Source organism: Strongylocentrotus purpuratus, unplaced genomic scaffold (genome assembly GCF_000002235.5).
Source record: "Strongylocentrotus purpuratus isolate Spur 01 unplaced genomic scaffold, Spur_5.0 spur5_scaffold_10, whole genome shotgun sequence".
Lineage (NCBI taxonomy): Eukaryota > Metazoa > Echinodermata > Echinoidea > Camarodonta > Strongylocentrotidae > Strongylocentrotus > Strongylocentrotus purpuratus.
The window spans coordinates 25,886,824-25,911,383 of NW_022145595.1; the positions used below are offsets into that span (position 1 = coordinate 25,886,824).

A 24,560-nucleotide genomic window follows, 5' to 3' on the forward strand; every position below is an offset into this window, starting at 1 on the left:
GATATTAACGCTGAGCCTATTGATATCTTCATCAAAATCATTTCGCATGAAACTTCCCTGCAAGTTTTTTTTCGAACACTTCAGAAAACAGCTCGCAGAACTCCCTTTTCATTTCATATGTTTGTATAGAAATGGGAATAAAGGCGAAACCAACTTCAAATCCAACTCATCTTCTTCCTGTATGGAAATACGCGAATACAATCCTTCGGTACGGCAAATATGATATTGTGATTGACTGATTGGAAGCTGTTTGTGTTTGTGTGATCATCCGTGAGCTGAGGTGAATTGAGCAAGAGCAATGTACTATTTACGGCCGACTGATTGCTGTTTCCGATGTTGAGTATACAATACAAGTAGTGTGAAAAATACCAGCTAGAGTGTTGCAGAGTCAACCCAAGCAAAGGCACCGCAAGACATCCTTCCGATTTCTCTCAGGACTACATACGAGTGGAGAGTTTCATTTTTTGAATGGGGAACTTCCCCGGAGAAAGTTGAAGTAAGAAATAAGCCACCTTCAGGCTTCACTTCGAATTTAATGCAAACATCTCGCTTAGGATTGGGATATGTGTATGTAGAGGCAATGAGCTTCATAGATTGGTAGACACAGCAGCAACGCCCTTGTCGCCGCGTTTCTCTAGAGTCTTTGCGAAGATACGACAGGAGTAGTTGCGTGAGGCGGTGTTCGGGCGTTTGTTCGTGCGGGGGACAAGGCCTCATTGATCATGAACCGGTTACGGCTTGAATACACCACAGGGAATAGTCGGAAGGAAGGAAGGAATATGAAGTTCGGTGTCTTTTTGCCGTCTTGGTGTGCTGCTTGGCCAGTGGAGAAGCCCAGTTTCAGGAAGGTTGGTAAAATGTAAAATTCTCCCTAGATCGTCTGATAAAATCACTGTCTAATTGAGTGTTGATGTTGAATTATTTGACTTAATGCACATATAAATTCTCTGGTATATCATTTTATTATCAAATGTGAAAGGAATTCACTGTGCTTTAAAGATGAATTATATGAAATGATAGGAATGTTTTTGACTGTGTTTGTATTGTGAATTTTCATATTAGTGTCGTGTAAAAATACAGGACCTCTTTTTTTTTTTTTTTTTTTTTTGGGGGGGGGGGGTATTGACGTCTTTTTTAATTTACAGTTTTAAAGCTACTTCCTGACAATCATGCATTTTAAAATGACGACAATTTGCTTTTAGTTTTCTTGTCTTTCTAAATAATATGACATTTAAAGTATTCTTAAGTGTGTACAGGTTTCGAAATAAACAACAGAAATGTTCTCATACAGAAATATTGTTATATTTTGTTATCACAGAAGAACCTACCCTGCCCCCCCCCCCCTCCCCCGGGCATCTTGATCTAGGCGTAGCATGCCATAGTAACGTTTACCAGTTAACTCATACGGTTGTATTTTTTATTCTACCTTCTAATAAGAATTCTTGGAATTAGTAAATTTGTTCTTTTCAATGGAGAGTTATTTCCTCTGGTACGCAACTGTTTTGGAATCGCTTTTTTTAAGTTTTGCAAGGTCAAACAATACATTGCTTTTCCCCTAATTTAATTTGAGCACTACTTCTAAATGTACCGTTTCTAAAAAAAATGTCGTTAAAGGTGAAATTCAAAGAAAATCACAAATATGTGAACTAATGTATCACTAGAAACTGGTAAGCTAACAGATGGTCATCGTACAAGTTTTAGGTCAACTACATATCGGGTGATTTATAAAAATACAAATACAACCACCTCCATAGCAGCTGGGATATACGAGAGATTCGCCGGAAAAATAACGATGTTTTAATGACGTCACTATATAGACCAATACTGCCCAAGCAGACGACATTCCATAGAGAATGAACATAATTTCAAAGCTATTATTTGTCAAATTATAATGAGTTTAGTGTATTTAAAAGTAATGTCATGTCAAGCCATTCAAAAGTGGATAAGACCCGATTCTGATAACTAAAATCTTTTGCTTGTAAATACACAGGCTAAGGGATAATTAACAATCAAAGAAACCAGACTTTCAAATTGAAAAAACCCCGAAATGATATTAAGGACGACATTTGTTCCCTCTTGAAACGCCGAACATACCGCGGTGGGTGCAGATGAATATATAATGGCGTCTTATTTTGTTTACAAGCGACAGATCCCTTTATTTTTGTATCGCTGCATTTGTCATCAAAATAAAACCATGCACGGGGTTTAGAGTGAGGCAATAGATTATACATTTAGCCTGACGGTATGTGAAGTAAGAGAAAAAACTCAAGAGAAGATGAAAACACAGGCACTGAAAATGTGTGAGATGTCATGGGACATCGTCTGCTTGTGCAAAACATGTCCATACTGTGATGTCACGTATCTCAGCAGCGTTCGGAGATCTTCTCAGGTGCTATGCCGGGGCTGTATTTAAGTGTTTTGTAATTTATAATAATCTTTACTTCGAATGTTTCCAAGCATTGAATTTTGATAACCTTGTCGAATCAAAGTTTCAACTTTGCAATAATGAAAATAAAGTTAATTTTTAAAATCAATAAATATATTCTTTAACATACACAATACCACTTTGAAAACAGTTCTTAAAGAACACCAATTTCTTTCTTAAAATAAAGTTCTGTTTAAACCATAATATTTCTGCTGAGGCATTTAAACTATATTCACTTTACCTTATACCATGCTAGTAAGATTTCACAATAAAAACATGCGCAATTTTGATACACAATAATGTAAAATTTCTTTCACAGTATAATACTAAAGAGAACCCACTTATGCATATATTTGTCTTAGCATTTGTGCTGGTGAATTAGTGCTTGTCCGACTGGAGAAAAATCGATGTCATTTCGTGAATATCCTACATAGATTTGGCCTTTAACTGCCTTTTATTGACACGCCATTGGCATTAGTTTTTGGAGTTGGCATAGCCCATTTACTCGAAGAAAAACCTTGAATTGAATTGAATTTATTTACGGTAACTCATTTCTAGCCCAAATGACTGTCTTTCAGCCAGTTCGAATTGAACGGATCCCCAAATATGCTATACCTCTAATTTTGAATGCGTCAAGCCCCTTTTTCAATGAAACTTCATTAACGTATCTTAATACCCGTTAAATATTCAAATGGAGTACGCTTGCTTTTAAATTTCCCCTGTGAGATTATGCTGTTTACTCTAGATTTTCAGGTTGATGATTCTAACATGTAAACAAAACAAAACAAACAAATGCTAGAAGCTGAAATGCCTGAAATGTTCCATTGAGGCTTCGACAGATACAATCTCTTGACTTTGTCCCCAAAGTTATGGGGTGATGATTTCATTAACCTAACTTATGTTGTGAAAAAGTCCTCTTATCGTCTAAACGCTGTGCTAAATTCACACGTTTGGCAACAGGACCGGCTTAACAATAACAGGAAAGCATTTCCAAAATATAAACTCGTATTGGTGAACTGACACATTACTCGCTCCACTGGCACGTAACCATACACCGGCCCCGTAGATAGTTGCGTTAAATTGCTTATAATTCTATTTTCATCAATCGTATTATTTCCAGAGATTTATTAAATAACCTATTCTTCTTGTAGTATTTATTATTAACGCTTGGAGAAGTTTCATTTTATATTTTGACAATCTATCTACGCGTTATAACCACAATAAAAGAAGTTAAACCATTCAAAATTGAAATCTTTAAATGATGTTTATTTATCCAAGTAATAAATCTAATATGTTTGGTCAGAGTCAATCGACATGCTCATTCGTCATGTATGTACTTTTGTTATTTGTTGATTGCTTTTTAGTCCGATGTCATCATCCAATATCCTGCTCGTTTAATTCCATGTATTCTACACAAGTCCGTCGTCTATCAAATTGTTGTAATACAATAAGCGTATAGGCATATCGTCATCCAGGGGAGGGGGGGGGGGTGACGCCTCGCGCCCCAATCCCACGTTTCCAGTGTACCACTATATCATTGCAAAAGATATATTTGGTAGTCAAAATGAACAGGGTATAAAGATTGCATATTCTGGCGCCTCACTACTCGAATGGGGGCCTAAGTATTGGATGGCCCTATTGAAAAAAATAGGGGCGCGGCAATGTGAGGGAACAAGGCCATCGAAGGAGGGGTATGGGAGGGTATCGTATTTCTCCCTTTTCCATCTCTCTCTCTATTTCTCTCAGTTCTCTCCCTCCCTCTCTCTCCCTTTTCTCTCTCTCTCTCTCTCTCTCTCGCTCTCCATCATTTTGTCTCTGTTTATCTGTCTATTTGACTCTCTCTCTCTCTCTCTAACTCCCGCTCTCTGTTCGTCATTCAATGGAGAGGGGATTAGGGGACGTAAATTCAGCCCTCCTCGCTAGGCAGCTCTTCTCTAAAGTGAAACAGACAACATCAAAGCTGTTGTGGCCTGTGGTGTATTTTATGATGGGTCCATTATCATTTTGCCAATGCAGCACCACACGTTTACACTTGTAATTTCTAAACAAATTTGACGCAGGTCCATAAGCATATAACAATACTTTCAACCACATTTGATGTAATGTGCTAGCATACAATTTCTCGTGGTTCATCCTGATGCGCTGGTTTACCGAAAACATGGACTTGATTCAGAGTTGCTTGACTACCGATGGGTAGTGAGGGGCGGGGTCGTGTGGTCGGTGTGGTAGTGGATGGGGAGGGGGGGGGGATTGAAACCGCAAAAGTCCATGACATCTCTGTAGCATAACACGTAGCGCCTTGGTAAAAATTCGTTTCAATAAGAGGGGGTGAGGCAGCGAACCCCCCCCCCCCCCATGTTGACCCCGCCATGTAGTAGACGGGACCCCTGTGAAACTATGAAAAAACACTGGTCTCTATAAATCCTATGTTATCTCACGGGTCACTAGTTTAGTCGTACTTGTAGCGAACAACAAGCTCTATGACCAACCATGCTGAATAAAACAAAAGTCATAAATCATGACAAAAAGAAGCATACCTCAATGCAAATGGAATCATACACCATATCTTCTATTAAGTTTATAATGGAATAATAGATGGCGTGTCAATGCGACATGCATTGTAGTTTTTAAATGCGATTTTGTATCAGGTTTGTTGTGTTCAACTGTTTGAGGAAATAGCATGAACTTAAATATCTCCGGCAGAAAAATGCATGAGCTGGAAGAGGCATAATTCTCACATCAAAGGTTTGAAATTCTCACAATTCTCATGATAGTCAGTTCATGCAGTTTTCATTCGGGAACCCTTTTTGTCGGGAACTGTGCTTGATCTTAGCAAATATCAATGTGCCATTGACCACTTTAAACCTTGCCAGGCAATCTAAATTCATTCCTTTGTTGCCCTGGTGACGTTTGAATAAAACAATTGGATCTGGGTATTAATTCGGTTTTTGCAGATCCAAATAACATACCTAACAAAAGTAATTATGCCACACATATCAAAAATCGAATATCAACGAACATTTTGTGCGCGTGTGTGGGTGTTTGTGACTTTGCCCTTTGCAAAAAGCATATTTTATGCAATGCATTTCATTTGATACATTCAATTCATTCTGTCAGTCCGCTAATCCCAACATAATACATACTATAGGCATCACTTTGGCGCAAGTCGATTTTTGCACTCTCGCAAACAATGCCTCATGTTCATCCAAGCATGATCACGTACCACACAAAAATTGTACCAAATGATTTGGGATAAAAACACTCTTTCATAAGGTGTATAATAATTTACTGTTCATAGATGATTTTAAAAATAATTAGCAATTTTCTAGGTGTGAACTTTTTTTTGACTCACACGGTATATATTTATACATATATTTGTGGGGGTGGTGTTTTTGCACTCATTTTCTACATGTGCCTCGCTTAAATTTACAATATAAAACCAACAATTTATGTTCTTTGTGAGGAGTGGGGCTTTAACCCAAAGCCCTCTCCAGATCGGTTACTGTGGTTAACCATTATAATAATTGTGTTCAGTCGAGTTTATGCTGTTCCTTTAACAACTAATTTAATGTGAGAAGATTGACGCCCGAGCATAGTTTTGACATAGTTTTAAAGTTCAGGGTTAAGGTTAGCCAGAAATGTTTGTCTTCAGATTTCAGATTTCAATGATTCGAATTGATGAGTAGAAAGGTATATACAATAATGTTGTACAATGTAGCGGTAAAAAATCATCCTCTTAATTGGAAAGATCCACCACCACTGTGTAAAGAAACGTGTGCTTTCCTTTCTGTCCTGTCGATCCTTTTTGTATATTTAACACGTTTGCAAAGACTCTAAAGAAAGCAACTCAAGTGCATTTTATAATAATAATAATAATAATAATAATAATAATAATAATAATAATAATAATAATAATAATAATAAATTTATATAGCGCAGCTTTTATACAAAATATATTCAGCTGCGCTGGTTAAGAGCTCCTTTTTACTAAATTCTACAAAATAAGATCTCTCAGTTGAACAAATAAGTTTTTAAATTGGATTTGAAAACATTGAGAGATGGAGTGCTTCGTATTTCTATTGGCAAGCTATTCCATAGTTTGGGGGCAGCAATAGCAAAAGCACGGTCCCCAAGAGTTACTTTAGTTTTGCCATGGGGAATCTGAAACAAGAATTTATCTGTGGAACTGCGCAGGCTACGACTGTGTGACTGGACTTTGAGTTGAAGTAATTCTGTAATGTAATTAGGGGCTTGAACACTTAATGATTTATGGACAATTGACAATATTTTGAATGAGATTCTTTGACGGACTGGCAACCAGTGGAGTTCTCTCAGAAGAGGTGCGGTTGAAGTGAATTTTCATGTGTTCTGATTACGAAATACGTCATTAGGAGACCGATATGGCTAGTATTGAAACTGCCTTAGATTGACTTTTCGAAAGTCTTGGCGATCGTATGCAAAGCAGATTCAAGTATAACAAAACAATTTAATAATATCTTACTGTATCAGGTAAAGGTCTGAGCTGTACACGCTATGTGCAGCAAAATTTACGCCAAAGTAAGGGCATATTTTTGACAATAAGCATTCTTAATATAATAAATGGGGATTATGCAAGGATCTGCATTTATTGTTGAAATTATATTTCAATGTGATTTAATATTAGTATTTCCCTGCGGTATTACGTTGCATTGTTGTACTGAAAATAATTAATGAATGGAGAGAAGAAAAAAAATCAGATAATATTCCTTTTTTCATCCTTTTCCTCGCCAGATTGTGCCGTGAACCAATGTCCAGGAAACGAGCAGTGTTATAATAGATACTACTCGACGGCGTCCAACTATGCCTGTCAATGTACCAATGACAATGTGGGATACGACTGCTCTGTTGATGTGTGTAAGTAAATTTACTACCCCGACAATACCCAAGTTGAACATTCTTATGACGTTCACAAAATCTCCCAAAAGCGTTTAAACGTTTGTAGAACGTCCTTCGCGTCCACAGAACGCCTTGGCCCGAATTCACAAAGGAGGTTTGTCGACAAACCTTGGTTTTCGTGCGTCATATGACGCGTTTCGACGCGTTTTTACAAACCAGGTTCGTAAAAAACGCGTCAAAACGCGTCATATGACGTTCATAAACCTCGGTTTGTGTTTACTTGGTAATTGAGCAAAATGGTCACCTTCAAGATCAAGAGGGAAGTGCCGATATTGAGAACAAAGTTTTGGTATGGGGTCATGAATTTGGTTCAAATGAACATATTGGAAGCATATGCGTTCCTACAATATTCATTGATCGTTGTTGCTGTTGAAATCGAGTCTAAAGTTATGAAATTATAAATAATAAACTCTTTATGTTGTATAGCTCCCTCTCAACGTCAAGATATTAATTTAGCTATGAAACAATGTTTCTTGACTAAAATCGACCGATTAGCTATTCCAAATTTGGAAATTATATATCACAACTATTATTCTGAGATTTTCATGGTCGCAGCTACCATCGTACGGCCATAGGCGCTATTTGAAATTTATCAAAATTTACCGGGAGCACCGGTACATTTTTATATTTAATTTTTCTCGAAAACAGAAGTGTTTTAGGGGCTATTTTTTTTAGTGCGTATAATACATCCACAGGGGCATCCAAATATATCAAACTTGTAGATTCACTATCCACCCAATTTTCAACATTTCCCAAAACTTTGTATTACCTTTAAACCGCTATTAGAACACGGGCAAGGGATGTGAGCCAATTAAACAGCGAAACGTAAATAGGATCAAAATACGAAAAAGTCAACAATAACGACTATTGTTAAAAAAGAATGATGCATGGGAGAGGAATTCGTACGGGGAATTACCATTAAATTCCTTTTGAGGAAGAAGATTGATTTGTTTGAACACTGCTTGGCATCATCATACGAGTGCTGATAATAGAGGCAAATATGACATCATTATGAGGCCAAATCTTTAACAATTATCTAAATATAGTCCTGCAAATACGCTTAAGGCTGGAGAATATTTACTTGGGAACCAGGAAAATGAAGGTATTGGTCAAACATGTTACCGCAAGCAGAAATATTTTGACCTTGATGTTTGCCTTCATATTACCTCTCATATACATGGTCTTTCATTTGAGGTCAATGAATAGTGGTCAAGGAACAGTTTCGACCTTTCGCAGGCACATGAAGGAAGCAAATGAGTATACTCCAGGAGAATAAAGTACAGATCAAAATATAACCAGTCGGTAGATCTTTAATTTCGAAGAAAAGTGTAATGTTCCATGAAAAAGGCATAATGAGTTTCTTTTGAAATGTTGATGTACGGCTTAATGGAGGTTTCACAAATACACGAACATATTATTGATGATTTATTTGATGTTATTACACGAGACGGAATATTCCTGCAGTAATCGTATGTTCTCCTCGGAGAGTTCAGGTTAACAATTCAAAGATACTTTTGAATTAAATAGCTTCAGGAGAAAATCAATAAATATAAATGCACAGGGAATATAATTCATATTAGATTTGAAACATGAAAATGCAGCGCTCCATGACAATAAATGTACAGAATAATTGAGTTTGAACAATGTTATTGGACTAGATAAAAAAAAAAAAAACTTGCAGTCCATGAGAATTGTAAACAAAGTTAAGGCTCAATCTTTATCTGTACTTGCGTTCCTTCGAGTCTTTTAAGGCCGCCCAAGAGAAACTAACAAAGTTGCCATTGTAGACAGATGACCTTTATAGAAAGGTTTCATTGTATCTATTATGCATTGGTTTATTATTGCTGGGTATTGGTTTCTCTAATTGTCCAAACGTATTATTGGATGGATATTTTCGCATCACCATATACTATTAAACAGAACCGATCATATTATATACATTTTACTTAACGTTATAAGCAAGCGCGTAGCTAGGATTTCATTTTTAGGGGGGCGGTAGTGAGCACGCGAAGCGTGCCAATGACTTACAGAGCGCGCTCCCTAGGGGGGTGGGTGCCCCCCTCCCGCGTGAAGCGCGGAAGCTTTGACGTTTCATTGCATTATTAGAGAAAGAAGACGATTCGTTGGACGTTCTCGACTCTTAATCCTTATCTAAATTCAGTTTCTTTTGACGCTTCATTAGAGAAAGAAGACGATTCGTTGTACCGTCCTCGACTCTTAATCCTTGCACAAGGATATGAGTCATAAAACCTGGGCAGAAGGCATGGGGAAATAGTCAAGTTTTGGGGGATAAAAATGGAAATTGATGGGATAAAAATATATAAATATTTAAAAATATATAAAATCAATCAAACAAACAATCAAACAATAAAGCAATTGATAAATAGTGAGGCAATGACGTAACAAACTGATAACCAAATTGGCAATTTGTGTCGTGATTCCCATTGTTTATAGTTATTTAGCCTAAATACTTTTTCAAAAATTTATAACTTTCTTAATAGTTATCCGATTTTACTCAAATTTTGGGGCTCTGTTTCTCTTGTTTTTCTGCATCTATTAAAAGCAAATTATTTTTGGTGTGTACTTATCGTGATGTTTATTTGTAAGTTGACGTCAGACAACCATGGTCTACAATGTCTGTAATTGATATTTTGAGAGTTGTTTTATTTTTCTCGATCCTTAAGTAAGTAATTTAAACATCTCTTTACAGTTGCCACATCTCAGCAGACCTGTTACGGATCAGGATGCAACGATGGGACTTTCATATCTCCCAACTGGCCCTCCAATTACAGGAGCACGGATGCAAGAGTCTATCTCATATTCGTCCCTCTTGCAATTCGGCTGACGTTTACATTCCACTCAAACTTCGCCGTAGATTCAGGAGATGAGTTATACATTGGCGCGGGGCTGACTTTCAATGCCGATTCGGACTTGAATGCTGCGAGCGACTCATTGAAGCAGGTATACTTCTTCAGGGGGAACTCGGCCCCAAGTGCGTTGATGCTAGACGGTACGGATTCTGCTTGGTTGTTTTGGCGCACCGATGATGTTGGAACAGACACCGGTTTTCGAGTGACCTGGAGAGCCACGTTAGGTAAGTATTGCGAATGCGTCTATAGCAACAACAACAGCAACATCATCAACAAAAACAACAATATCAATACAACAACAGTAAAAACAGCAAGATTATTATCAACAGCAACAACAACAACAGCACTAATATTACTGATACTACTACTAGCAGATTTGATTAGATTTTAAGAAATGCATTTTACTATCGCCCAATGTACTCAATGAATTCAAATTCAATTTTTCAAAATATTGAATTGAAATATTGAAATATTGAAAAAGATTTTTTTTCTTTAGTACAATTTTTAATCTCGAACCTTTTTTTCTCTCTTATCTTCAAGCGAGGTTTTTATTTCCATAATTTCAATACATATTTACATTAGTAACTCAATGATTGAGTGAAATATAACATAGGCTAAGATTTAAAGTATATTCAACAATTCTTCCAGTTTAGTATTATTTTCTTTGCTAACACATTCATATCTTAAAAATAATCTTAGCAACGACTTGAATAAAAAAAAACAAAGTATGTGGGTAGTAAACAGAACCATTAACAATCTTCTTAATGTAACATTTGTAAATTGCATATTGCGCATGATTTAAAATAATATTAAGGAGTGTGTATTTCTTGTTTCTAATGTCTTTACCTACAACTATTATCTCTTGGTCTATTTGTATTTCTTTTTGGAATAGGTTAAATATCAAATTACATATTATTTTCCAAAACAAAGTAATATCCTTGCAATTATAACATAACGTGAAAAGTTGTATCAGCTTGTCCACAACAGTTGCATAAATTATTATTCACAATTTGCCATTTATATACGTTTTCTTTTGAGGCAATAAACCTATGAATCATCGTGAAATTAAATTGTTTAACTTTATTATTACGAATTTGCTTTAATTTAAATAAAAATACATCCTTCCAAACAAAGACATTATCCAAATCTAAAATGGAATTCAAAATCCAAAATTCCAATCTCTTATATATAATAATAAGCAATGATTGGGATGATTATTTTGTATTGAAACACTTCATGTCATTCAAGTAACAGTTAATGCTTTTCGAGATCTAAGTATTTTGTATAACTTATCTGTTGTCAATATTCAAATACCATTTTAGAAAGAATATGTGAAAGGTCTTCTGCCTGTCGAACTCACGACCTAATTCTTTAAAAGTAATTTGAAAGTAATTCCATTAGACTCATATTTTAGGAGACGTGTATAATAACCAGTTTTCATAGAAAGCATTATGTAGGCCTAATCACCATCGTCCTCGTCATCTTCGTCATAATCATCAGCGTCATCATCATTATAATAATAATCGTTTACACACTGTGAAAAGGTTGGGCAATATTTTCCAACACTTTGCCCAACGTTGTGCCAATAGTCAACCCAACCATTTATTGGGTAATTTTTTTTTATTGGGCAATGTTTTGCCCAACAGCTGGTCAAGATTTTCCCAACAAGTGGGCTACTGTAGTCGGGCAGTTGAAGGGTCATATCTTTGCCCAAATTGTGGTCAAAATACGAAACAATTATGCACATGTGAAGTAGGGTAAGTACGTTTACCACTGGGCAAAATATTGCCTAATAGATGGTTGGGTTTACTATTGGCACAACGTTGGGCAAAGTGTCGTAACAATATTGCCCAACCTTTTCACAGTGCATTATTTCCATCCTCCTCTTCCTCCTCCTCCTCTTCTTCCTCCTCCTCCTCCTCCTCCTCCTGCTCCCCATCATTATCATCATCATCATCATCATCATCATTATCCATCCCTAACCAGTGACGTACGCAGGATTTTTTCAAGGGGGGGGGGGGGGGGGGGGGGGGGGGGGTTAACATTTTGAAATCGGGCCGAAAATTTCGCAACGACTCAGCCAGGGGGGGGGGGGGGGTCTCGAAATTTGAAAATTTGACGTTTTTCGTGGCTTGGGGGGGGGGGTAAGATGAGCTTTTTTAGGTCAGCCATGGGCATCATTTTTTTTTTAATATAATAAAAGAAAAAGAAATTACACACATAAAAATACCAAAGGAGGGGGGTTCAACCCCAACCCCCCCCCCCCCCTGCGTACGCGCCTGTCCCTAACTAACATCTACGTTATTATGAATTATAACAATCACAATGAGGAAAAAGTTCTTTCGTATTTTGTTTCACTCTTTAAGATAAAGACAATATCTGCTTTTCACCCAGATACGAGCCCGCCAACCGTGGATTGTCCACGGGACCAATCCTTAGAGGTTGATACGGGCACCACATCTATACCTTTCTTCTACGAGGAGCCCACAGCCACGGATGAAGGAGCAGTTAGAATCCTCTCACAATCACATCGACCTGGAGATGTATTTGTTTCTGGTCGAGTTACCGCTGTCTTCTATAGATTTGAAGATGCTGCAGGCAATGTTGCCCCTGCTTGTCTGTTCTTCGTAAACGTATTACAAAGTAAATATCATAGATTACATCTTTGAAATGTTTGATTTATGCAAATATGGACCGTTTCAAAGCGAGTAGCAACTAAAAGCAGTGTTGATCATTTTGAAATGGTCGTTGAATTTGAGTTTGAAAACAGTATTGAACTACTGATGGAGCCACCCTACTAAAAAAAGACTAATAAATAAATAAATAAATAAATTTGTGAATTGTACATTTATTTGTTTTTTGTATGTTCAAGCAAATAATCACTGAATGTATTAGTAACAGTGACCAGCGTCTCCATTTCATCTTTTAATTCATTTCGCCTGTTCATTTGATTACAGTAGTATTTCAAATCGAATAGAGATGCTGACACTTACCACTCCAGCAAAGAGTCTACTAACTTAAACAAGATAAATGACAAAAGTTAATTCACTTTTAGGAAGCGAGGTCGCAAAGACTTTCGAAAAAAATCTACCCAATTTCAATATCCTTGTCCATCACCTATCGACAATACGAACGTTACAATCACGTTATACAAATTTCAAACATGATTTCTATGGAATATTCTACACACTATGAACATGACGGACAAAGAAAGAGGACAAAATATACAGTTCCTCATTCTACCCTCAACAATTGCTGTGGTAGACAAAGGAACATCCCTTCACTGCTACTATGTAAAAATGTGTAAAACAGGTGTCACATGCATATTCACCTGTACTACATATTTTTACCTAAAAGCAGTGAAGGGATGTTCCTTTGTCTACCACAGCAATTGTTGAGGGTAGAATGAGGAACTGTATATTTTGTCCTCTTTCTTTGTCCGTCATATTCATAGTGACAGGCTATTGAAATCGCCCTCGACTTTATTTCTCGAAAATCTTTGCGATCGTGGTATAAACACAGCACTATGATCTTTTCGTTTTTCAGAGGACATGACTCCACCTGTTGTCGTTTGCCCTGGTGACTTCACAGAGTACGTCTCGCCAGGTGTTACCTCTGCAGAAGTATTATATGACGAACCAACTGCAACAGACAACGGAGGTCCTGCACTTGTTCTGACCCAAAGCCACGCCCCTGGTGATACCTTTCCTTTCGGGTCAACCAGGGTCTCTTATACCTTTGGAGACCGGGACGGGAACACCGCTCCGGATTGTATATTTTATGTATTTGTTACAGGTAAGAAAGCAGTCACATGAAAGAGACCGAAAGCAGGCCGAACAAACTATTACGTTAACCCCAATGTACAATGTATCTGTCGGTTTGGAGTCGGCTTGGCGGTGTGACTGAGGGCGTTTGACCCCAGTCAGGTCAACGAGACCGACACCAGACCGACTACAGACCAAATAAAAAATGACATTCTCCAATATTGCCCAAAAAATCTATGGGTTTAGAGTCGGTAAAGCAACACGAATTAAGTATGATCAGCAAGGAAAGTTTGGTGACATAGTGGTTATATAATTATGTGCTTGAGCAAGGCATTTCATATCTTTTGCTTCTATCCACTCAGGCGTCAATGGGTAAGCTTACCTCACAGGATGCGAACGTCATTGTAGGTTGATCAGCATTGTGCGCGTCTGTAAAGTGGCGCCTGGCTGGATTGCTCTATAGGGAGTGGAGAATGTGCAAACATTATTTGCCGGGCAAGCCTGACTCCGATGACAGGGGTCATGATTTTGGTAGTAGGGCAAAGTCATGCTCCTATGACGGGCAATTGCTCGTCATTATCGTTGCATTTATTTTGTACATGTGCCTCGCAAATATATATACAGCCTCTAAACCCATCTAGAACCGCTTGTGTTTCCCATATTAACCAAATATTTTAACTCGAAGCCTGGTCCTAAACATAAAACCTAATAATAAACCTAAACCTAATATTCAATAAATTTCCTTTTGTGGCATATGTGTGGCAATAACTTTTATAGTTTTAAAGTAAAATAATTTCTAAACTGAGAGTGCGTATGGATGTTTTCTTTATAATACAATATTCCTTGAAAACATTATTTTCGAAAGATTCTTTAGCGGACATTATCCCTCCGGATGTGAATTGTCCGATGGACATTAGCCGGCCAGTATCCCAAGGGATTTCCTTTCTACCCGTCTCCTTCCCGGACGCCACAGCAACAGATAATTCAGGCACGGCGTCTTTTGTCAGCGTGGACCCTCTATCTGGTAGTTCATTCGCTTTGGGTACAACCGATGTTACCTTCAGCTTCATCGATCCCAGTGATAATATAGGAACTTGCACGTTTACCATCACTATTTACGTAGGTAAGCAACGTTTGAAGAAAAAAAAGAAGAAAGAAAGAAAAGAAATATTCGAAAGGAAGGAGGGGGTATAATTTACTTCCCCCCCCCCCCCTGTCAGCTTGGAAGATTTGTTGTGTTTCGTTTGCATAACGAGACAGATAAGTAAACTTATCAGAACTCTTAAATTTGAAGCGTTTTGAATAAATGTTTTTCGTTCAGTCGCTACGCTCCCTCAAATATTTGAAACAATCTTAAAATTGTAGAAGACCTGTCTGTAGCAGAATAAGCAGATGTTTTTTTTTATTTTTATAGTTATTTAAATGTTTGGAGGGTAAAATTGTGCACCCCTCCCCATGGTAAGACAAGAGTATGACCAATATTCCAGTTTTACATGACTTTTAGTGCTCCTATCAATCATGCTAATACCTCATTTTATTGAATAATCTTTGAAATATCTTTCAGTTGACACCACCTCTCCAGTTGTAACTTGTCCTCCAGACATTGCCCGGTCTGTCCTTCCTGGAGTAACTTCTCTAGACGTTACCTTCCCGTCTGCAACAGCAACAGATGACTCCGGCACTGCGTCTCTGGTCAGTGTTAACCCTCCATCCGGTAGTTCATTTCCTCTTGGACCAACTGATGTTAGCTTCGTGTTTGAAGATCCAAGTGGAAATGATGGATCTTGTACGTTCAGAATTACCATAACCACACGCACAATAAGTAAGTATTGAAAGCATTCGTAAGCAGTTGTTCATACCCTGACGATTTTGTAGTGATGGAATCTCATTAATATAAATGAATCTGTAACACAAAACGATTTATTTTCTATTTACTACAATTTCTAAGTTTATTGTCATAATTATTCAGTTGTTGTATTAATGAACGTTATTTGTATAGCGCATATCACTAACACAAAGAAAGTTTATGTAGCAAGGTCATACTGATGTGGTCCTGTCTCTGTTTTGATTATCCTTTGAAATATCTTTCAGCTGACACCACCCCTCCAGAAGTGACTTGTCCTCCAGACATTACTCGGTCTGTCCTTCCTGGAGTAACTTCTCTGGCCGTTACCTTCCAATCTGCAACAGCAACAGATGACTCCGGCACGGCGTCTCTGGTCAGTGTTAACCCTCCATCCGGTAGTTCATTCCCTCTAGGACCAAGTGATGTTAGCTTCGTGTTTGAAGATCCAAGTGGAAATGATGGATCTTGTACGTTCAGAATTACCATAACCACAAGCACAATAAGTAAGTATTGAAAGCATTTGTAAGCAGTTGTTCATACCCTGACGATTTTGTAGTGATGGAATCTCATTGATATAAATGAATCTGTAACACAGAATGATTACCTATCCTCTCCAACTGCCACTATAATTCTCCTTAGAACTTTAAGCTATTAAAGAAAGATAGCCAACAGTCTTTTCAAGACTACACCATCAGTCCTTTTCAGGACTACACACACTCAAAAAAGAAAGAGTATCGAGAGTCCTTTTCAGGACTTCCCAATCCTCCCTCTCTCTCACATGGTACACCCGCGAGCCTACTGTATACAAAATGATTTATTTTCTATTTAGTTGTTGCATTTATGTAAACAAAGTCAGATTGATGTGCTCGTGTCTCTATTTTGATTTTCCTTTGAAATATCTTTCAGCTGACACCATCCCTCCAGTTGTGACTTGTCCTCCAGACATTGCTCGGTCTGTCCTTCCTGGAGTAACTTCTCTGGCCGTTACCTTCCAATCTGCTACAGCAACAGATGACTCCGGCACGGTGTCTCTGGTCAGTGTTAACCCTCCATCCGGTAGTTCATTTCCTCTAGGACCAACTGATGTTAGCTTCGTGTTTGAAGATCCGAGTGGAAATCAAGGGTCTTGTACGTTCAGAATTACCATAACCACAAGCACAATCCGTAAGTAGTGAAATCCTCTATAAGCAGATATTCATATCCTACATGATTATTATGCAATGTTGAAATCTTTTGAATTATCCGAAATTGATAGTGGAAACAAGGGTCTTGCACGTTCAACAATTACCATAATCACAAGTGATTATCTTAAAACACCTCTACACGTAGAGCGGAATTCCATTCATTCGAGGAATCTCTTAAAGACTATGACATTTTGACAATAACAAAAACATTGAAATTCTACGCCTAAGTTCCTAAGTTCATTGTCGTTATTTACTAATTAATTTATTCATTCATTGGCTAGTTGTATTAATGATGAGAGCCATATCAACACTCATTCAATGATCATTGATTTTTCGTTTAGTGGACACAACTCCACCGGTTGTGACTTGTCCTCTAAACTTCACTCGGTTGGTCCCCCGAGGAGTATCTTCTCTGAGAGTCGTCTTCCCAGATGCGACAGCAACTGATGATTCTGGCAGGACAACTCTAGTCAGTGTGGATCCTCCGTCTGGTAGTTTATTCCCACTCGGACCAACTGAAATCACATTTAGATTTGCTGATCGAAGTGGAAACGTTGGAAATTGCACGTTATGTGTCACAATTGCTGCATTAGGTAAGTTGGTGACAAACCAGAAGAGTAAGTTAATGATACGTACCCCAAGTGAAACCTTCACAGGTGTATACGACACTTGGCGCCACTAATGTATACTACACTGTACTAATTTAACGATTTTCATCAATGAATCGGCCGATATTTTATTGAAGAAATCTTAAAGATCATATTCATTTGAGGAGGGAAACAACTCATTACAATCCTCCAGACCAAGTACAGTTTAAGAGAAGATGGGTGGAACCATTTCAAGAATGGTGATGCTATTTAATCTCTTTTCAATAGGGCCGACTGGATGCGGCAACACTTCTTGTGAAAACGGGGCGACGTGTGTGACTGTAGGAGAGGACTTTGTGTGTGAATGTCTACCAGGCTTTGTAGGCGACCGGTGCGAAATTGGTATGTACATGTGTCTGTCTGTATTGCCCCGATTCCACAAATAACTGCGATTGTTCTCAACTCAGGGTGTAGTATACCTAGGGATTAAACGATACTATGACTTGCTAAAGATGTTGAATTGTTAGAGGGCTGTTCATAGCTTCAACATAGGAATAATGCAACATCTTTGTCATTGTATAATATCTCAATCTTGGACTGAATTTCGAACAATAGTAAACTAGAAAATGTTACAGTTGATGCAATATCAACTTTTACCTGAATATGGTGAAATAAGTATTACCATGATTACCATATTACTAAAGTTTTCGATTATTTCATGGTTTTTTCGTTTGTTTCTTATGTATGCATAGTACATGGGCAAGTCCAAGCAATTTTGTCCCATATCCACGATTTCATTATAATCTGACGACTGTATCAAGCTGACAGCCCTACTAGAGCTTGAATCAGACAACACATCAAATAAAATGCTCTTTTGATTTCAATTTAAGCTAACAATTCCTTAATACAATTCAAACACATTTGGTAAGGTTTGAGACATACCTAAAACTGCACATATATCATAGTTGTCTATGGGTTTTTCTCAATTAGATTCATTTTGCGGTACATCATCATATTAGTATCATTAGTACATCATACCCTTCGTTCATTTGTAGATGCACAAGTAATCACAATAGACTCTGCTCACATAGCAGACAAAAAAATGCCCCTCTCGTTACTGACAGTCATCGTCCAAAGTCCTGTGGGAAGTGCATCGAGAAGTTATATAAAAAAAGAACGGATTGTTATTATTGTTATTATCATTATTAGTTTTATAAGTACAATCATTAGTACTCTCTTAAAAAAAAGACTGAATTTTTACTCTATTTTCACTTTCTTGGGAGTGACGTCCGTGATCACTTGTTTAGGAGTGAAAATCGATTGATTTTAGAGTGCTCTCTAAGAAGAAAAGGGTGAATGTTCACTCTATTTTCACTACATTTTCAATCTCCAGAGGAGTGACGTCCGTGATCACTCGATTTTTTTAGAGAGTATAAATGGTAGTTTTAGTATTGGTAGTTTTAGTATTATCATTATTATTAGTAGTATAGTATCATCATCATCATTATTGTTATCATTATCATTATAACTCCATTATTCTTGTACAGACATCAACGAGTGTTCCAGTCTACCCTGTCTCAATGGAGGTACTTGTATCAACGATGTTGATCAATTCTCGTGCCTCTGTCGTCAGGGCTACTCCGGTATCAACTGTGGGATCGGTATGTAGGATATACATTTTGTGTGTGTGTGAGTGGGGGGGGGGGGGGTTGTGTGCGTATGTATGTAAATATATATAATCTACTATACAACAGCTTTCCATGGAAAATCTCATGGAAACGCAACCATCATTCTCCCCTTTCCTAGTGCATTGCATAGTATATATACAGAGGTATATATGTATGTGTATATTTTCTATATAGAGTGTGTTTATATATTGCATATAACTGTATATATATATATATATATATATAGAGAGAGAGAGAGAGAGAGAGAGAGAGAGAGAAAGTGACATAGAGAAAGAGAGAGAGAAAGAGAGGGGAGACTAAGAGAGAGAGAGAAAGAGACCCAGAGAGAGAGAGAGAGAGAGACAGAGAGATATATAGATGGCTGGGAAGATAGATCATTATAGAGGGGAACAAGAAGACAAACAACGAATTAAAATGAGGGGGCAGACGTGAGTGTATGATAACAATGACCAAACGAAAGAATTTAAAAACTTTGACCTTTTTATCATATTATTATAAATATTTGTCAATAAACCTTTGTTTTTTGTATATGCATACACATTGAAATAGATAAATAATATATATATATATATATATATATATATATATATGTATATATATATATATATAGGGGGAGAGAGAGAGAGAGAGAGATGTGGTTAAAAGGGCATGAGATTATAAAGGATTTTCTATGAATGCTTTACATTTTACATACCTTTTTTAGCACGGCAAAATACGGCAAAAAATACAAAGAAAGTAACAGTAGCATTAACCATTATATTTCACTGAAAATGTATCACTTTTCTCTAATCACAAACAGTTGGATTCTGTGATCTTGAAGGTGATTGGTATAATGAATGCAATGATCGGCTCAGTCTGTCTCCTACGTCGACTGGTTTGATCTTAGGGGATTATTACAGCAGCATTGAACTCATTACAGGATATAATAGTAAGTAGAGCTTGAAAGTGTACCAATCACCTAAAAATAATTCATGTACTCACAGAATTTAGGAGACTCGATAGTTCAGTGGTAGAGTAGTAGTGTCGTAGCAGGGAGGTACCGGGTTCGAAACCTAATCGTTTCCATGGTAGGGTCCATGGTATGGCATTACTCCTCATTACCAAGTCCCTCGGAGAGGACTTAGAGCCGTCGACCCTTGGTTGCTTACTTTCAAGCATGCACATGCTTTCTTAGCAATCAGCTATAATAAACCATTAAACCAACCAAATTTATAATATCTAGCTATACAAAAACTTGACCCGGCATTCTATCGGCAAACAGATGAGGAGTATTACGAAATAAAAAATAACATAAAAAGGAACCCAAGTCGGACTGGGGTTCCCTTCCGGGGCCTTATTCCATGCTTGTTCGTCGAGTAGTTACTATTAAACAAGTTGAATTCATTATAATGTTTGATAATCTTAAGAAATTCTTTGAGTGAATATTCTAATAAGGACTTTTTGTTTATATGAGACACCTTCCTTTATTTAGTAATGACTTTATAAAAAATATATATTTGTAGAATGCAATCCCCAATATGGTTTTATTACTTTTTATACATGCGGTTTCCGGGCAGCTTATTGAAAATTGTGCTAATGCGGATATTGAGGTCTAACACCCATTCAACATTTCCAAAATGTAAACTTAGGACAGGTGTTTCAGTCTTTTATAGAAATATCTGTCTATTATCTGTTCATTATTTTAGACCCTTATTTGGTCGTGGGCTACATCAGCCGAAGATGTGACTTCTCATCATTCGGGTTTATAGTAACCCAGAACAACGGGAAGTCGACAGGCAGTTGGTCTGGTCAGTGTCATCTATGTGATGGACAAGAAGTTCTTTATACCACATGGACCCATAGATTACGAGTAGATACCTGTGCAGATACTAGAAAAGCTACACGGTAAGGAGGTTGTGCCAACTTGAATATTCCTATTTTGTCATAAAAATCTTCTTTTTTTAAATGAAGGCGTGGTGAGTCAATAATATAACAGTGGTCTCGTAACCATGGTCTCGTAACCGTAGCTTCTTGTTCGATCTCGATTCATATCATATCAAATCAAATCAGATCATTTTTTTTTTACCGTTTTCTAAAACAACACAAAAAGATCAATTATACATTATTATTTATAAATACAATTTGAGGCGACAGTGCCCTTTGATAAGTCATCAAATCTTCAATCAGTAAATCATTCAAATTTGATTTTTTTTGTTGTTTTGTTTAGGTTGCTTATCTAATAAGAATATATACTTGTGTTATTAGCTGCAAAGCAAAATAAATACGATGGTACAATAGTGCAATAATGATCATAACTATGACGGCGGAAGCTAAAAGGTAAAAACAAACTTTAAGGGGGTACATAAACTTCCTTTTACTTTGAGTGGCAACGTTTATATGGAAAAACAACACACATGGCAGATCTTATTTTAGTACATGATTATTGATTCAAACAAATTTGGAATGAACAAAATTAATCATGATAATAACATAGACATGTGATATGACAATAACAATAATAAAAATGATAACAAAGATAATAATAATAATACTGATCAAAATAACGGTGATGATCATAATGATGATGATGATGACGAGAACGATACTATCCTACTACTACTACTACTACTACTACTTCTACTTCTGCTACTACTAGTAGTAGTAATAACATTAATAATATAAATAATAGTATTTATATTCATGTCAATAATAGTGTAAAAAACAGATTTTTTTTTTTCGTACCTTATTGCGACAACAGTTTTCTTTGGCTTATATATTTCATAATTGTTTGAACAGGGAAAATGCCGTTTACTATTAACTTATGTAAATGATTTATGTAAATATTTATTATTTGTGTGCGTGTTTTTTGTTGTTGTCTTTTCTTGTATTTCCAGTGTCGGACAAGATAAATGGACCCGCTATAAACAAGACCAAGCACCGCGTGAAGCATGAACAATCAACACCTCGGATATATCAATTTCTTATTTTTCTTCGCAATACCATAATCCTTTCAAGCTAAAGCACAAACGGGGTCATTCTTACTTTTCTCAGATAGATATGTATTTTTCTTGGGTAAAACCAATGAGTCTTTGAATTCGAAAAAAAGATTAGTGTCTATATGATTCATTACCATGTTAAAATGTTTATATGTTGTAATGCTTAAGTAGATGCATGATATGTAACAGTTTTAGCGTGATCTAACGAAAATTGCTGCTGGAAAGCACCTTTGTCTAAGATTTATTATGGTGTATGAAATTTATGATTGAAATATTTATTATTGCTAATTAGAAATGTGTATAGGTTTAGTGATATCATATATCAAACACTCAAAATCTTATAATCATTCGTCGGATTTATTTTAAACTTTCGCCATTCTGTTTCTCTTATTTTCTATTTTTATACAAATGATTTATCACTAGGGTTGGATTGCTCTTTAATTTAATGGGTAGTTACACATCTATTTGATTATTATTGTTCATGAGCTCAGGTGTTTGTAATGGTACATTAATTTCAAATGCTACAATATGTGCTTTAATATGATGAATAAGTGGAAAGGCTACACACCATTTACTTCTACATGAATATAGTAACTAATTTCAGACGGTTTAACGTATCTTTCTCTTCAATTCAGCTTATATAGCCGCCTTTTATTCAGATTAGAAATCGTAGTAAAATTTGTAGCTGTTAACACAAGATCAAAAGAATGAATATACAGCATATTTATTCTTTCTATCTTTCCTTTCGTGTCTATGAAATACTGTCTTATTTTTTTTTTTTTTTTTATAGTGGCGTCATTTAGCGATGCAATTCGGTTATAGCGCGTTCTTCTATTTTTTTGTACACGTTTATTTATTTTCATGGGAAACTTTGGCTGTACTTATTTGTATTCATGCTGTAGAGATATGTTATTATCTAGCAATTTCAAAATTGTTATCCATTGTGTCTTTCACCTATTATAGGATAATGGAGGAATACATAGACTTTACTTTAATTTAACATAGAATGAACTAGGACTAACGATAAAATGGTTATCTTTAGTAATGAGTTACCACAACATGAATTAACATTGTGCCTAATGGTTTGGTTGTTGGAGCTAAAACATACATTCCAATGAACATGTCAAGTCGTTGCCAAAAATGTTGAATTGTTGAATAAAATAAAGATATTTAGGATGGAACATATTACTTAAATAGGCTGTAGTAGTAAGTGTTTTTAGTTGGGCCAAATATAATCAATCAGGCTCTCTTTCTCTGTGTTACGATGTAATTCTAATTTCAGGAACTGTATTCTGATTAGACAGGTAAAGATGTTCAGTGGCGGAAAAAATCATGTAAAATCACGTGATTTTTACCTTTTTGGGGGGTTGGGCCCCCCCCCCTGGCGCTCAAGGGGGGGGGGGGGGTGCAAATTGAATTTTTTTTTGAGGATCAAAAAAAAAAATGTGCTCACTACCCCCTCCCCCCCCCCCCCCCCCCCCCCCCCCCCCCCCCCACTGAGCGAATTTTTGGCCGGCGCGTTTTTCAAATTTTCGGGAGCAAAAAAAAAAAAAGTTGGGCCCCCTCCCCTAAGAAATCCTGGATCCGCGCCTGAAGATGTTACTAGTTGTGCATGTTCTACGTTTAGCAACAACAAATTGTTAACGTACATGACTGTATCTGTATACACTAAAGGGATATACCGCCCTCACGTGGAGTATCATTCCAATTTAACATAACTTAATTTATATGAATTGGCTTAAAAATACAACAATAAGAATGCAATGACACCATATCGTCTTTCGTAGATGGATTTTATATAGATCTCAGTTGTAGCAATTAGAATGCATATGTCGCTGTAGAAGATTACTTACATAATAGACCACTATACAGAAGAATGTCATAATTATATCATTGGGAAATGTACTAATAGAGGTTTTTATGTATATTATATTGAAGTCAGCGAAACAAAAATGAACGAGGAATGTAATTTTCCCAAAATTCTCTTATTATCTATGATATCCTAGAAGTCTATGCATCTTGTTACTCACCAGGGGGGCGTTTCACAAAACTTGTGATCGGTGACAAATGACAGTTTTTGTTATAAGCTACTGAAATCCTTGCTTCTGATTGGTTGTCAGCAGGTTTGTCACTGATTTTTGTCATTTGTCATTGAAAAAGGCTTTGTGATACGGGCCCCTGAATGTTAGTGTCCCACAATCGTGGTCGAAACGTACAGACAACAAAGTTTCAGAGACTGCCTCGAGTAAAATTACAGAAAGTCACTTTTGAAATATGCGATGGTGT

The 24,560-nt window shown here is 36.8% G+C and overlaps 1 protein-coding gene across 1 annotated transcript; it reads left to right on the top strand.

Moving 5' to 3' along the window:
- Window positions 1-382: 382 nt before the first annotated feature.
- Window positions 383-23,039, top strand: LOC586885 (hyalin). The gene is made up of 15 exons (XM_030979900.1): window positions 383-848; window positions 7,196-7,318; window positions 10,071-10,454; window positions 12,625-12,873; window positions 13,777-14,025; window positions 14,860-15,117; window positions 15,559-15,816; window positions 16,086-16,343; window positions 16,747-17,004; window positions 17,366-17,617; window positions 17,900-18,013; window positions 19,159-19,272; window positions 20,099-20,227; window positions 20,985-21,183; window positions 22,173-23,039. The coding sequence occupies exons 3-15, from the start codon at window positions 10,361-10,363 to the stop codon at window positions 22,228-22,230; spliced, it is 2,490 nt and encodes an 829-aa protein (XP_030835760.1). The 5' UTR covers window positions 383-848; window positions 7,196-7,318; window positions 10,071-10,360; the 3' UTR covers window positions 22,231-23,039.
- Window positions 23,040-24,560: the final 1,521 nt, after the last annotated feature.

What these genes read in the sequence shown, in the direction of transcription:
- LOC586885 (XM_030979900.1), top strand. Translation starts at nt 10,361, where the DNA reads ATGCTAGACGGTACGGATTCTGCTTGGTTGTTTTGGCGCACCGATGAT. An exon ending in ATTTTATGTATTTGTTACAG is followed by an intron (nt 14,026 to 14,859) that starts GTAAGAAAGCAG and finishes TATTTTCGAAAG; the next exon opens with ATTCTTTAGCGGACATTATC. An exon ending in ACTCATTACAGGATATAATA is followed by an intron (nt 20,228 to 20,984) that starts GTAAGTAGAGCT and finishes TCATTATTTTAG; the next exon opens with ACCCTTATTTGGTCGTGGGC.